At 44.0% G+C, this 10,904-nt stretch overlaps 1 protein-coding gene across 4 annotated transcripts; it reads left to right on the top strand.

The window, feature by feature from the left end:
- Positions 1-18: 18 nt before the first annotated feature.
- On the top strand, positions 19-10,824 carry KLHL11 (kelch like family member 11). Of its 4 annotated transcripts, none has more exons than XR_002177167.3 (3): positions 19-616; positions 5,071-6,826; positions 8,962-10,824. XR_002177167.3 is itself a non-coding variant. In XM_019939389.3 (2 exons), exons 1-2 carry the CDS (start codon positions 72-74, stop codon positions 9,089-9,091), a joined length of 675 nt encoding a protein of 224 aa, XP_019794948.2. In that variant the 5' UTR covers positions 19-71; the 3' UTR covers positions 9,092-10,824. The 4 variants fall into 4 exon arrangements, 2 of the variants coding, with proteins under 2 accessions (XP_019794948.2, XP_004324409.3); XR_004523685.2 differs by having other exon boundaries at positions 8,363-10,824; XM_019939389.3 differs by lacking the exon at positions 5,071-6,826.
- Positions 10,825-10,904: the final 80 nt, after the last annotated feature.

Raw genomic sequence — 10,904 nt, 5'->3', positions numbered from 1 at the left:
GAATCCCTCTGTGTCGCACCAGGACTGCCGGATCCTTCGGGGACTGCGGGGTCGGGGGCGGCGGCGTCAAGATGGCGGCGGCGGCGGTGGCGGCAGCAGCAGCGGCGGCTGCGGCTGCATCTCTGCAGGTGCTAGAGATGGAGAGCATGGAGACGGCCGCCGCCGGCTCGGCAGGGCTGGCCGCCGAAGTCAGAGGCAGCGGCACGGTGGACTTCGGGCCTGGGCCTGGCTTGTCTGCAATGGAAGCGAGCGGGGGCGACCCGGGCCCGGAGGCCGAGGATTTCGAGTGCAGCTCTCACTGCTCGGAGCTGTCATGGAGGCAGAACGAGCAGCGGCGCCAGGGCCTCTTCTGCGACATTACCTTGTGCTTCGGCGGTGCGGGAGGCCGCGAGTTCCGGGCCCATCGCTCGGTGCTGGCCGCCGCCACCGAGTACTTCACGCCCCTGCTCTCGGGCCAGTTCTCCGAGTCCCGCTCGGGCCGGGTGGAGATGCGCAAGTGGAGCTCCGAGCCCGGGCCCGAACCCGACACGGTGGAAGCTGTTATCGAGTACATGTACACCGGGCGCATCCGCGTCAGCACGGGCAGTGTGCACGAGGTGCTGGAGTTGGCCGACAGGTAGGTGGCGAAGGCGGGATGTGCAGGGCGGGGGTGGGGATGCTCGCCGACCGAGGGCCGCATCCCGGGAGGGCGCAGGAGAAGGCGGGGAGGACAGTGTCCAGGGTGGGCTCGAGTGAGCCCTGACGAAGTGCATTCGTTTGATACTTATTGAGCGCCTGCTGTGTGCTGTGGGGCCGCCCCTGCGCTGGGTGCTGAGGTTGCAACCTGCCATCCGGCGAGGGCACCCTGTCAGACTCCAGGTGAAGGGACAAAGGCAATGAAGAAGAAGGTCCGCATGTAATAAGTACTGTGTTGACATTTAAAAAGGATGAAAGGGGGCTTCCCTGGTGGCGCAGTGGTTGAGAGTCCGCCTGCCGATGCAGGGGACACGGGTTCGTGCCCCGGTCTGGGAAGATCCCACATGCCGCGGAGCGGCTGGGCCCATGAGCCATGGCCGCTGAGCCTGCGCGTCCGGAGCCTGTGCCCCGCAACGGGAGAGGCCACAACAGTGAGAGGCCCGCGTACCGCAAAAAAAATAAATAAAAATAAAATAAAAAGGATGAAAGGATAGTGATTGCGTAGAGGAAAGACCTTTCTGAGGAGGTGACATTTAAACAGACCTTTAAACGGCAACGGAGTACTGGCCATGCAAACATGGGGAATGACCATTTCTGGCAGATAGCGCAAAGGCCCTCGGGCGGGATCTCACTTGGCTTAGAGAAGAAGTAAAAAAGGAAAACTCAGTGATCTAGTGGGTGAAGGGGAGAAGGGTGTGTGAAATGCGTTGGGGAAAGGAGTTTGGATTTTACTGGGTGATGGGAAGCTGGCTAAAGAAATGATCTGATTTAAATATTTTTAAAGATGATTCTGCTGCTGGGGAAGATGGATTGTAGGGGGCCCAGATGGATGTTCCAGAGACTAGGTAGGAGGCAGGTGAATGCAGTTTGGAGGTGGGGCGGAGTCTTTGGGGGCGGTATTATGTTACACATTCGTTATTTGAACAAATACCTATTGAGTACCTATTATGCATCAGTTCAGACACTGAGTTCTGAGCTGCTGGGAATTCAGCAGTGAACAAAACAGACGAAAGTCCCTTTCCACATTGCACTTACATTGGTAGATGGACAATACATAAAACAGCACGTTAGGTGATTGCTAGAGCTGTTTTGAAAAATGAAGGATGGTGGGGCATATAGAAAGTGCTGGTGTAAAGGAGCTGTTTTTAAAATTGGATGGATAGAGGAATCCTTGTGAAGAAGACATTTTGCAAAGAACCGAAGGAAGTGAGGTTAAGGGTGTTTCAGGTTGGGGACACAGGTGCTTGTCCTGAGATGGTGCTTGTCTGGGTGTTAGAGAATAGCAGGAGGCCAGTGTGGCTGAATCAAAGGGATGCAGGGTGAGAGGAGTAGGAGAGGCCTGAAGGTGGTAATGGGGATGGATCCGGATCCCACAGGGCCTTGTCAGCCTGTGGAAGGACTTGGGCTCTTACTCTGAATGACGTGGGAAGGTTTGGGCTAGAGGAATGATGCACTCTGATTTGGAGAATGCTGTTGTGTTGAGAAAAAGGATGAGGTGGTGGGGAAGGGGCTGCAAGGGCAGAAGCAGAGAGACTAGTTTAGGAGGTTGTGGCAATGGTGGTGGAGGTTTGGATTGAGGAGGGAGAAGGAAGAGTGAAGAGAAATGCTTTGATTCTAGACATATTTTGAAGGCAGAGGAGATGCATTTGCTGATGGATTTGATGTGGGGGTTAGGGAAAAGCCTGCTAATTTTTTGACCCACTGGAAAGATGGAGTTCGTTCATTATTTATTAAGATGTGAAAGACTGCAGGAAAGTGTTTGGGAGGAAAATCAGGAGTTTGGTTTTTGGTCCAGGAAATGTCTAGTAGGCAGTCGTATAGAAGAGCACTGGGAGCTACAGATTGGAAGGAAATTAGCACATAGGTGGTAATTAAAGCCTCCAGACTGGATGAAATTACTTAGGAAGAGAGTCTAGATAGAAAAGAGAAACAGCGGGACTGAGCCCTGGGGTTCTCCAGAATGGTAAAGAGGAACCAGCAGAGGAGACTGATCCCATGGAAGCCTAAAGTGTGTCCAAGGAGGGAGTAGCCAATCATGTCAGCTCTGTCAACTGTAAGTGATCATTGGATTTGGTGATAATAGAGGTCCCTGATGGCACTGACAAGAGCCATTTAAGTCTGACTGTCAAGAGGATCAGAAAAATGATACACATGGACATGTGTGGAGAGGAGTCCAGGAAGGTCTTCGCCCCCACCCCCAAGACAGGAGATAGTGGAGCGTGTTTGTGTGCTGATGGAAAATGAATCTGTGGAAGAGGAGAAATTGATGTTATAGGACCAAAGTCCTTGAAACCAAGAAGGGGATGGAATCCATATTAAAAGTGGAGAAGTTGGACTGGGAAGGCAGAGTATAGGGTACAGCTGTTAGGCAGACAGATTGGATAGTGGGAGAGAATTCCCCGGCAGTCCAGTGGTTAGGACTAGGTGCTCTCACTGCCGGGGCCCGGGTTCAATCCCCGGTCGGGGAACTAAGATCCCACAAGCTGCGAGGTGTGACCAAAAAACAAAAAAAGGTAGTGGGAAAATGAAGTTTTTGCCTGACTGCTTCTGTTTTCTCAAAGCACGAGACTGGGTCATCTATTTGAGGGTGGGGTTGGGTGGGTGGATGTAGGTCTGAGAGAAGAGAGGGAGGTTTGTTGAATGCAGATGGATAGAGAAGGGTCATTGCACTCATTCAAGCCACGTTTGCTTCTGTCATGTGAGCTTGTGTTCTTTCAGTTTTACTGCTGCTTTACTGGAGAATTGGGGTGAGGAGAGGAGAGAACACCCCAGGCAGTTGACTTAACACTTTAACTTCTCTCCATATGTCAGTTGCTGAGCAGCTGCCTTGTGTTTGGTACTAAGCGCCCTGTAACCATCACATCCAACCTCACCCATCAGCTCTGAGGCAGGATTCCTTTACTACCTCCCCACCTCCCCCCATATACTCTTTCTGTTGATCACACCTACCTTGCAGGCACCTACAGCCTGAAGGGATAATAGGAAGTGCCCAGCATGATGCCTGTCACATGGCGCGTGCCCAGTATACAGTAGCCATTGTTTTCATAGAGCGGTGTTTCCAAATACCTGTCCAAGGGGATACGTGTCGGCTTACCTGGAGTGCCTGCCGAAAATCAGAAGTAGGGGGCGGGGCAGCCCAGGAGTGAGTGACCCTGGCACCGACATGTGTGAGAGCCACTAGAGCTCTTACCACTCAACCTTGTCTCTGTTTTATGTCTGAGATGGTGTGTTCTCTGGAGAGGGTGAAGGGAGCCTGTCTTGAGATTCATCTTCATATCGCAGTCAGTTATTAAGCACAATAATCACAATAGCAAATGGTTACTGCAGTGAGAGAGGCCTGGACTGATGAAGTGATTCCTTTTTTTTTTCCTTTTTTGGCCGTGCCAAGCGGCCTGTGGGATCTTGGTTCCCCATCCAGGGGTGGAACCCGCGCCCCCTGCAGTGGAAGCACGGAGTCTTAACCACTGGACCCCAGGGAAGTCCCGATGAAGTCGTTCTTACATTATTTAATGTTCTCAGTTCTGGGGACTTACTCTTCAGCAGTGGTCTCAAAGTGGCCACCCCTGGCGCTGAATTCTGCCAGATTAACTTATGTGAGCAAACAACATCTAGTCAGCTACATGCCAAACTACTTTCTTTACTTTTGTAACGTGGACCATCCTACACGTTTTCTGTTGTTGTTTTATTTCCTGGCTTCTTCAGATGTTTTCGTTTGCCTTGCCTCACCTGCTTTAATGAGAACCCAGCTCAGGACAAAACCCCTGAGCACCACCCCTGCCCCCACCCCTGGGCTACTCAAGGAGAAAGCTCTGGTGAAGAGAGGATTAAAACCTCTGACACAAAGCCTGCACCGCCATTCCCTCTGAGAGCTGACCAGACAGCCTCCCAGGAGTCACAGTTCCTGTACCATGTAGCTGATGCTAAAGAAATTCTCTTCACTGAGACCCAGCCTCACCTAAGAAGAGGCTGGTTGCTGGCAAAGGACTAGGGCAGGATGGCAGAGACAACCTTGGATAGGGATTTGCCTTTGCCAAGGGCAAGTTAAAGTGGAAATAAAGTATGGGACTGTTGCACGTTATTGAAGGATACGTTCTGAAACACCTTACATAATCAAAAATTCTGTGTGTGTGTGTATTATACATACTTTGTGTAATATATAGTACATATAAACTATCTAATGGAAATAATTTAAAATATATAAAGATGATTTTTATATATGCTTTTAAACCTACTTTTCAGCACAATCTTTTTTAATTTGGGAGGATATGCTTTTTCAGGTGTTGTGCATGAAGTGAGATGAAGCTTACATTTCAGTTTATAATTCAGATGCTCTCAAAAGTACAGCCACATAAAATATGCACATTGGAAAATTCTTTCTCTTTTTCTTGATTTTAGGTTCCTATTAATTCGTTTAAAAGAATTTTGTGGAGAATTTCTCAAGAAAAAACTTCATCTGTCTAATTGTGTGGCCATTCATAGTTTAGCTCACATGTATACTCTAAGCCAACTTGCTCTGAAAGCTGCGGATATGATACGGAGAAACTTCCACAAAGTAATTCAGGATGAGGAATTTTATACTTTACCTTTCCACCTCATTCGAGACTGGCTGTCAGACTTGGAGATTACAGTTGATTCTGAAGAGGTTCTATTTGAAACCGTTTTGAAATGGGTTCAGAGAAATGCTGAAGAGAGAGAGAGATACTTTGAAGAACTTTTTAAATTGCTCAGATTGTCCCAGATGAAACCTACTTACCTTACTCGTCATGTCAAACCAGAGAGGCTGGTGGCCAATAATGAAGTTTGTGTCAAGTTAGTGGCCGACGCAGTGGAGAGGCATGCTCTTAGAGCCGAGAATATACAGTCTGGCACGTTCCAGCATCCTGCGTCTCATGTCTCATTATTACCTCGCTATGGGCAAAACATGGACGTGATCATGGTTATTGGAGGCGTGTCAGAAGGAGGGGACTATTTAAGTGAATGTGTGGGATATTTTGTCGATGAGGACAGATGGGTAAACCTACCCCATATTCATAATCACCTTGATGGACATGCTGTTGCAGTAACAGAATCCTACGTGTATGTTGCTGGGTCGATGGAACCAGGGTTTGCTAAAACTGTGGAAAGGTATAACCCAAACTTGAATACCTGGGAACACGTTTGTAGTCTGATGACAAGGAAGCATTCTTTTGGACTAACAGAAGTCAAAGGGAAGCTATACAGCATTGGAGGACATGGCAACTTCAGTCCTGGTTTTAAAGATGTGACTGTTTATAATCCCGAGCTTGATAAATGGCACAACTTGGAATCAGCACCAAAGATTCTTCGAGACGTTAAAGCACTAGCCATTGAAGACCGGTTTGTGTACATCGCTGCCCGCACTCCTGTGGACCGCGACACTGAAGACGGATTAAAGGCTGTCATCACTTGTTACGATACGGAGACTCGACAGTGGCAAGATGTGGAATCTTTGCCACTTATTGACAATTACTGCTCTTTCCAAATGTCTGTGGTCAATTCAAACTTTTATCAGACAGCCTCATGCTGTCCCAAGAGTTATTCTTTAGAAAATGAAGAAGCAGTAAGAAAAATTGCCAGCCAAGTTTCCGATGAGATCCTTGAAAGCTTACCTCCAGAAGTCCTAAGCATCGAAGGAGCGGCCATTTGCTATTACAAAGATGACGTTTTCATTATTGGAGGCTGGAAAAACAGTGACGATATTGACAAACAGTATCGGAAAGAAGCTTACCGATATTGTGCCGAGAGAAAGAGGTGGATGCTTCTTCCTCCCATGCCACAGCCTCGTTGTAGAGCCACTGCCTGCCATGTGAGAATCCCATACCGGTACTTGCATGGCACTCAGAGATATCCTATGCCTCAAAACTTAATGTGGCAGAAGGACCGGATCAGACAGATGCAAGAAATACATCGACACGCCCTAAACATGCGACGAGTGCCAAGCTCTCAGATAGAATGCTAGGTTCTCTGATATGTGCAGCTCAAAACCGTTATACCTGTTCATGAGGCTGAAGATACCCAGACTGTTACTTGAAAAAGTATGTCAATAACTTATTTTCTACATGAACTGATTATCGCCCCATATAAAGGAGATATAGTCAAAAACTGAAGAATGGGAAGATCAATTCAATACATGGTAATTTTTGTTAGTTTGCAGTCTTTATCCATCTTTGGTTTGCGTGTGTATTAGCTGAATAAGATCTTACTAAAGATAAGTGGAAAAACCAGGTGTAGTTACTTGACTGTTTGTCTGCCAGCAAGTTTTAACTCCTTTGTCTTAGGGTCTTATGTTTTGAACATGCTTTAAGCACCAGTTATATTTGCACATTTACTTTGATAATCTTTTTCATTTTTTTCCCGAATGGTTGGTTTTGACAAGATCAGAATTTATGCATTGAGCCGTCATCTACAGGAGGTATGTGCAATAGTGAGATTGAAATTTGAAGGGAAAAGCACAGTATTTCAGCAAGGTGATTTCAGAATGTTTGCATTGATACTTTTTTATATTTGTTTATCTACAAATGCTGTCTTGTTTATTTCTAGAAGAGATGATTGATAAGAACTTTGTGATTGGCTCATGCATTTTTTGAGTATTTTTCATTTCTTTAGCAACTGTGTTATAAACTTCAAGTCATCGCTCTGAGACAGTGGTAGTTGGCAAGAGTACTGATCTTTAGCTGACTGATTGAATATAGAGGAAGTCATATCTGTGAAATTTATTTCTCTAAGAAGAAAAGTATTATTAGTCTAGAGTAAGAAATCAAAGGCACCGAAAAATTTAAAAACACTTTTTTCGGGAGTTGCAGGCTTATTTGAAGACAAATTAATGAGTGTAAATAATGCCCATGACAATCGACACAATGCCTTCAATTTTAACTTTTGCTCTGACGCATATTGTATGGAATCCTTACCACTCCTTTCTAAAAGAAACTTTCTTCAAAATGGGAAGGAAGTAACAATTTAGAGAAATGTTGCTAAAGAGAAGCCTTATTATTTCTCAGCCTGGGTTATTACAATGTTTTATCCAGTTGCCCTAGACTTTCATTGGAACTTTGCCTGAGCCTAGAATACTACATTTGGGCGCATAATTATGGCTCTTAAAAATTTATCACTTTGGTTATCTTTTATTTATTTTTATGCATTCTTCTGATATTCTTATCTGCGCCCAGGCTTTATGCAAATTAGCACTTAGGTTGACTTTTAGCACTCAGTTAACGTAAGGGACTCCTGCTCTAACGGTTTGAAGTGTGGGTCCAGTATACTTTTCTTGTTTCTTTCAGAATGTCTCTACCTTCTTAGACATTCTGGAATACCATTCTAGAAGGTGAATTCCAAGTACAGTGATTTTTTTTTTCCCTAGGCCATTATAGTTAATCTTATTAGTTGGATCAAACATCAAAAGGAAAAAAAGCACAACCAGGAATTTTGGCTCTCAGTGTGCTGTGAGACTATTAATGTTTAGCCCTTGGACGCTATACTAAGAACTTAACTGAAATTTCTGAATTGGTATCCCTGCCTAGGACAAAGTTTTTCAATAATGTGTTGGAAATCTGCTTTAAAACCATTTAATTTAGGCCGGGGTAGGGATGGGAGACTGCAAGTCTATTTCTTTCTTTTTTTTTTTTTTTTGCATTACGCGGGCCTCTCACTGTTGTGGCCTCCCCCACTGCAGAGCACAGACTCCAGACGCGCAGGCCCAGCGGCCATGGCTCACGGGCACAGCCGCTCCGCGGCATGTGGGACCTTCCCGGACCAGGGCACGAACCCGTGTCCCCTGCATCGGCAGGCGGACTCTCAACCACTGCGCCACCAGGGAAGCCCTGCAAGTCTATTTCTATATGAGGATATATTATCCTACCCCACCTCTACTGTTTTCTTAATTTCCATTTATTTGTAGTTATTTTAATAAAAGCTATTTGGATTCTGAGAAGTGCTAAGTAGTTGTGAGAGGTCTATGCAAGTAAGACAGGAAAGCTCATTGAATGAAGTTCTCATTTCTCTCTGATAGACTGTGCTAGCAAACTGCCTTTTCTTGGTGCTGTTGAAATAATTTAGTAGCTCACTAAGGTGCCAGTTTCTCTCCAGAAGGGTGTAAGGTTTTTGATTGCCTTTTTTTTTTTGTCTCAGAGTTGTCTTCTGAGACAGTCATTACCAAGTTATTTGTAGGGTTATCTTTTTTTCACATGATGTGGCGGAAGTCATAACTCATAAGATTTAGGTAGAATCTGGTTTTGAAAACGTGATTGAAACTGTTGTTTTTTAACTCGGCAGGCAGCCGAGGCCATGGCTGGAAAGAGAGGGTAAGTCCTTCCTTCCTTGCATGACGATGTGTGCAGGGTTCCTGACTACTGAATTCCTAATTTTCATATTTGAATTCACATGTGTGATTTCACATCAGTAACTTGTGTTTCTGAAATATCCTAACTAACTTGTTAATAAGGAAAGAAACCAGATTTGCTTAAATCTGTTCAAGGCTGACATTCTGAAATTCTAAACTGGAAGTAACTTCCTGCAGTATTTGGAAAGGTTCTGATTATGATGACCAGCCTAAAGTGGCTCTTTGGGAAAGAAATTTCCTTTTTGATGAAACCTTAAAGATTGTGTTTGATAACTTAAGAAGTTAAAAATGCAGCTTTAAAAAGACAGCTTAATATGTATTCAAGCAAACCTTTTTTGCTTTTGTTTTTGTTTTGTAGAAGGAAAAGAGAGGAATTGATTATACCAAAAAGTAATGACTATATGAGTGAGGCTGCTTGTATCTTAGAATGGATATCCTTTAACTATACCTACCCCACCACGGTTTAAAAAAAAAAAAATCAGTGTATATATTGAGAATGTCAGTCATGAGCTTAGTGTTTAAGTAATACATCTCACTTGCAGTTGTTTGCATGATTAGTCTTGTGTATCTTGATACCCAACTTTGCTTTTGCTGTGCCAATTCAAAACTACTTTGCTAAAAAAAAAAAAACCCTCAAAATTCATTGACATCAGTTTTGTCTTGATTACTTGATTTTGTATTGTATTTCTGGGACCAAAAAAATTTTGAAATCTTTTTTTATGTAGGACAGAAGTGTGAAGAGATAGAAAGATAGTGTTTATGGCAGATTTCTGTTCTTCTGTACATTAAACTCCTCAGGCTGCTGGTAAGGCAGTTTCTAGGGCACACTTTTTTTCCTCTTTATGTTTCTTGCTAGTGTAGACGTGGTATGTGTAAATACTTCATTCTCTGCTTCATAATTCTAATATGAACACTATACTATTGGTAGACACGTAAGCTGAATTGTATATTTTAGTTACTTGGCCTAATCGAGCATAACCAAAGGGAGGTTTTTTTGTACTTGCCTCAAACTAAGTGTATCGGCCACATTTCACGTCTTTTCCAAATACGTAGAATTGTGAAGCAAGTTCTCTGCCTACACTAGAAACATAGGGTGTGTATAGGTTGTCATTTAAGTGTAGAATATTTGGAGAAACAATTCAGTCTCTCCTTTTTTAAACTGTTAAACATTCTGTCACAGTTCATCACTCCAGTTTGTTACTTTCTTGAGAATAGTCCATTTTTGTTTTTGTTATAATGCTTACTATTATAATATGTTTTGGTCATTGGAAACAAAACAGCTCATAGTCGTGATGTAATACAATAACAATAACAGAATCGTCATTTTGCTTCGAGGAATTTAATTAGATAGCAAATAACCACTCTTTGTTGATTACCTTTGTAGAGCTTTTGTCTTACTCTCCATGACCATTACTGGAAATGTCTGACAGTGAAGCACATACAGTAGAGCACTTGTTAACTTAATCCTCCTGCATAATGCACTCCTGAAAAGTAGTGCTTGCTACATGGTTGAAGATCTTATGATCCATGTGCTGGGGCTCTTTGAGTTATTTGTAAAATAAATATTTAGTTCCAGTTGATATAGTGAGTTTTCTGGGCTGACAGTATCAAGCCCCTATCTACTGCAAGTATAATCTTGACTGCCCCCCCCTTAAGTCAGAGGAGATATAGAATTTAGGACACTTTGAGACATTACATTGTAAAATAGCTTGTTTTATGTTCCTAAAGCTATCTTGTTCTGTGTTATAGCTACTAATCATCTCAATGTAAGTTTTAAATAAATGTATTTCTTTAGAGCTGATTTGCACTGTGATTTTTCCTTTTTAACTCTGCACCATTGAATATAATTGCTTTCTTCCTCCCCTCTTATTCCCTT

The sequence above is a fragment of the Tursiops truncatus genome, chromosome 20, assembly GCF_011762595.2.
Source record: "Tursiops truncatus isolate mTurTru1 chromosome 20, mTurTru1.mat.Y, whole genome shotgun sequence".
Taxonomy (NCBI): Eukaryota; Metazoa; Chordata; class Mammalia; order Artiodactyla; family Delphinidae; genus Tursiops; species Tursiops truncatus.
The sequence above is the reverse complement of the archived record's forward strand: the minus strand, read 5'-3'. Positions and strand labels throughout refer to the sequence as shown.

Coding starts and splice junctions, on each gene's coding strand:
- KLHL11 (XM_004324361.4), top strand. CDS start 72: ATGGCGGCGGCGGCGGTGGCGGCAGCAGCAGCGGCGGCTGCGGCTGCA. Junction 617..5,070: donor GTGCTGGAGTTGGCCGACAG/GTAGGTGGCGAA, acceptor TCTTGATTTTAG/GTTCCTATTAATTCGTTTAA.